The 4,694-nt window shown below is 40.5% G+C and overlaps 1 protein-coding gene across 1 annotated transcript; it reads left to right on the forward strand.

Annotated features, from left to right (window-relative positions):
- The first annotated feature begins 309 nt into the window (after window positions 1-309).
- Window positions 310-2,882, forward strand: LOC147761967 (uncharacterized). Its single transcript, XM_087014148.1, has one exon. It carries the CDS (start codon window positions 409-411, stop codon window positions 2,617-2,619), a length of 2,211 nt encoding a protein of 736 aa, XP_086870274.1. The 5' UTR covers window positions 310-408; the 3' UTR covers window positions 2,620-2,882.
- Window positions 2,883-4,694: the final 1,812 nt, after the last annotated feature.

Raw genomic sequence — 4,694 nt, forward strand, 5'->3', positions numbered from 1 at the left:
GCTTCAAACCTGAGCCTTCGATATACATGTGCTACAATATATATCATCTATTCTAAAAACTGAGACATTCAACTCCAATTTAACTGTCGCCCCGTATTCCGTAACCTATTGTCTTGTCAAAGCCTCAGGGGGGGGGGGGGGGGGGGGGGAGGGGGCGTCACATGTCACCCTAACAGTGTATCACTGATATGTCAAACAGTCAGCTAGTACAGGTTTTAGACTTTGATATCGTCCTGGTTATAGACAACATCACCTGATTGGGATGTGTCGATCGGGTGACAACTTTTAAGAGGTATAGATAACTTATTAAATGATATATAAAGCGTACGCAACGGCTTTGGCAGCAGTAGAGCGGGGCGGTCGGCGTGTAGGAGTTGGGGCGCTGTGCCCACTCTGGGCGCCTATATCATGGCAATGGCTTCGAAAGAGATGTGCAGCGTCTTCAGTGAGAACTTTTTAACGTGTCATATATGTCTGGAGGAATATAAAGACCCGAGAGTGCTCCCCTGTTACCACACGTTCTGCCTAGAATGCATTGCTGACCATGCAGCCAAGAATGGTGTCCAGAACAAGTTCTCCTGTCCCGTGTGTCGCCAAGAGACCCCCGTACCACCAGGTGGGTTAGAAACACTCGTGAAAAACTTCTTCTTAAGAAAAGTAACAGACTTTATGAAAGACCAGAGAGCGCCCGAGGGGAGACTTTGTGAATATTGTAACCATAAAGAGGCCACATTCATGTGCAAAGGATGTCCAAAAACCAACCAACTCTGCGCTACATGTCGTGGCATTCACGACAAAATACCGTTTTGTGAGGGTCATTCGTTAGTACCTCTGTCACAAGTCGATTTCTCAGTTAACACTGCTGACATGCGAGATCAGTTACGTTACGTATTAGATAAAGCTCAAAAGTGCGATAAACACGACGGAGAAACGCTGGCATACTATTGTGAAAACGATGACACTGTAATATGCAGAGAATGCATTGTAGAAACTCACAGTAAACACGAATTCCAAAAATTAGGGGAAGTGGTGAAAGTTCAACGAGATCTAATACAGGCCAAGCTTAACTGTCTAACAACCGAAAAACTGTCTCGTTTTGAAAAGGCAGAAAAAGCCATTGTGGAAACTGAAGACGGGCTGACTGAAAATCAGACAAAGGTTATCCGTTTGGTGGATTCTCAGCAATTATCTATGACTAAGGAGATAAAAGAAAACAGTAAAAAAATTGAAAGAGAAATTAAAAATTATTATCAACAAATAGAGAAGGACGTACGTCAACAGACAGACGAATATTTGAGCACTGTCAAACAGCATTTGGACACTTATGAAACAAAAGTACAGTCAGATTACATCAAAGTGCAGAAAGTTATAGATGACAAAAGCAACGAAATAACGACAGAAGTTAAGGCACTCACCTCCACCCAGGTGAAAACTTTAGAAGCTGAAAAAGACAAGCAAGAAATGAACAAGATTTCCATTCAGAGTATTCGTGATTTCGCTCAACAGCTCACAGACACTGGTTCTGACATCGAGGTCATGACCCACTCTAAAAAACTCCAAACTAGAATCCAGGAGTTAGAGACAATAGAACCAGTCTTTAATACCAATATCACCGACATAACATTTACACCAGGACAAACAGAAATGGACGCTGTCCTACAATTACCTAAAATCCCTGAACCACGGCCGTTGTCCATCAAAACGGTGTCCATTACGGCCAAAACATACCGGGGTCCCTTGGATGCATATTTTGGAAGTTTAAAACAAAAGAGAGCGAACTATCCTGCTCTGAATGAATTTATGAAGGTAACCTGGCTTGATAAGCCTGAGCGGAATGTTTGTTTGAAAGTGGGGGGTTTGCTGCGGGATATCCAGTGCACAGATGACGGTTGCATTTTAGCTGTACATGATGCCTTTTCCTGTGGTAAAACAGTGTCTGTATTCTCCAGCACAGGTCAATGTAATCGTGAGATCAGTATAGAGGGAGAGGCGAGGTATATCACTACAGTCAGTAACGATAGATTCGTGGTCACATGCAGAGATAAATGCTGTAGACTGTATTCAACTTCAGGTCAGTTTATCCGATGTTTTGGTCAGTGTGATATGTCTGACCCCTTGGGAGTCACTGTGGACCGTGCAGAGGGTAAGGTGTACGTGTGCGATAGTGGTGCACAGTGCATCTGTGTGTACGACATGATATCATTTCAACTTGTTAACAGAATTTCTATCCCAATGTGCAGTAAAGGTTCACTGCGCTGTGCATACCACCACGGCATCAATGCAATCATAGTCAGCGACTACAGTGCCCACTGTGTGTATGCAGTGACCCCCCAGGGTGACGTCATGTTCCAATATGGAGCACAAGGTCAGAGTGGAAAAGGAGACGGACAACTGAGGAATCCACGAGGAGTGTGCGTAGATAAGTTTGGACACATATTCATAGCTGACAGTGGTAATCAAAGGGTGGTTGTCATTGGTTCAGACGGAACATTTCTACGTAACATTTTGACAAGGAATGACATCACTGGGAAGCCTGTGTCAGTTGATGTCAACAGTAACGGGGAACTTGTTGTTGGAACGTACAATGATGAAATATCCACGCATAAGTATATCGCTTAGCAATGGCTTATAGATTTTACACTGAGATAATGAACGAATCTTAGAATGAACCGGTAATACATGTATGATCGTTTAATATGCACACTGAAAGTATATATAAATTCTACATGAAGAAGACAAATATCAGCATAAAGACACTTTTACTCTTTGCAAACCAACATGTTATGTATATAATTTATTTCATTCATAGTTTTTTTAGAATTTAATTGTTGACAGTGGACTTTATGTTAATCTGTTAATGGAACTATAAAACTATGAGACTAGTTGACGTTATCTTTTTTTTTTTTTTTTTTTTCATGCGAATGATATTAACAGGCATTTGTTTGATATATATTTTAACAAGAAATATAATATATAGATAAGTCTTTTTTTAGTTATTGGCATTACTTAAAAGTACAATTTGATATTTTAGAAATAAAATCAAGTGAGCTTTGGTCATGTTAATTGTCTTTATTAATATTATTTTGCTAATCACTAAGATTCAGCTTAGCAAAAGCAGACGTGAGCAGAACATTAAAAAAAGTCTTTATCATTTTAATGTCGACTGTGAAGTGGCTCCGGGTATTATTAAACAAATAGTGCACAGTTTTGAGGGGACTCCAAATGTAATGCCCATTTAGAGAAATCCGAGCAGGACCCCTGCTTTCTCTCACTGGCCTCTGTTCTTCGTCAGGACTGTGGTCTTTTAATGGTAGAGAAGTATCCATCCAAAAGACGCGTAGGGCTCTAAGATACTATAGTTCGACAAATGGATTGGTAGAACACACGGATTCGAAGGGAAAACTACACATATTGTATAAAAATGCATTGTCTTTAAATACCTTAAAATGTAATAAATATATAAAGAAAGAAAGAAAAAAAGAAAAAAAAAACAGTGGCTGATTTTAACACTTACAATTCTTCCATGTACACAACATTGCAGGTGGCAGAAGTGAGAGAGCAGATTTTCAAGCTATCCTTAGGGCCAACACGTGACAGTACTAGTGCAACGTACAGTATGCCGTGCAGAAAAAAATGTTTACCATTTTCTACTTATGCCTCCTTTCATTTAAAGGTGAAAAAAAAACCTGCCGTAAACGCCCTCCATGCTTTGGCATTAAATATAGGTACAGCGTTAGGCGCTCAGAGCCGATGTTTTCAGAAAACACCTCCCACCGAATGTTATCCACTTGCAAAAACCACGATCAAAAATTATCATCAAAAGCAGTGAAATGATATCATTTGCACGGGTTTAATTTAACACTACGTCGACACTGTCAAAGGGACCATTCCCACAGATATTTGGATCGATCTATCTCCTTGGGGAGTCTCACTAAATTGCTACTAACTTAACCAGCTTAAATGTCTGCCACGCTTAGTTGAGCTGTTAGGGGGTTATTTTCTTTACCTCCTAGCTGATTGGGGAGTTAGACTGATTTAGATGGATCTAGACATGGGAACCCAGTTGAAGAGTCATTGGATCGTTCATGCATGATGACATATAGCACGGGAACTCACTGCAATCGAGATTAGCGGGAACAAAGATGGGCGTTTCCTCTCTTATGGATACACGGGGCTACCTGAATCCCAACATTGAGGGAGCGGTCGTTGAGGGGGGGGGGGGTTCCAGCTAGAATATTGTGGTTGAAAACAATAGCGTTAATAGGATTTCTAAAAAAAAATGTAAATTAACTCGCATTATTTCCAGTGAACGCGGTTCAGGTGTATTATAACGTGGCGTTATATTACCTAATATGCTACCCATTCAACTAAATTCAAGTCATTTGTTGGATTAGCTGCAGAAATTCATTGCTCCTATCTGCAATTTACACAGTACGGTTTCTTTTTTTTAATGGCAGCAATTCGCTCGCGACAATGAATGGATGTCCGCCGTAATACATGTCCGTAGGAATGAGTGTTCTATTATCCGACAAAAACACCGTGTCTCCGGATTCCCAACAGTATGTCTTTTCTCCTTTTTTTATCTTTGCTTGAGCCGCTATGCATATAGCACATACGGTATTATACCCGCACAGTTGAATTGAATATCAACATTTCTGACCTAAGAGAGTAACCCTTGTAATCTAACTAGAGTT

Source organism: Lingula anatina, chromosome 5 (genome assembly GCF_051362555.1).
Source record: "Lingula anatina isolate TDL-2025a chromosome 5, LinAna3.0, whole genome shotgun sequence".
NCBI lineage: Eukaryota > Metazoa > Brachiopoda > Lingulata > Lingulida > Lingulidae > Lingula > Lingula anatina.

Coding starts and splice junctions, on each gene's coding strand:
- LOC147761967 (XM_087014148.1), top strand. CDS start 409: ATGGCAATGGCTTCGAAAGAGATGTGCAGCGTCTTCAGTGAGAACTTT.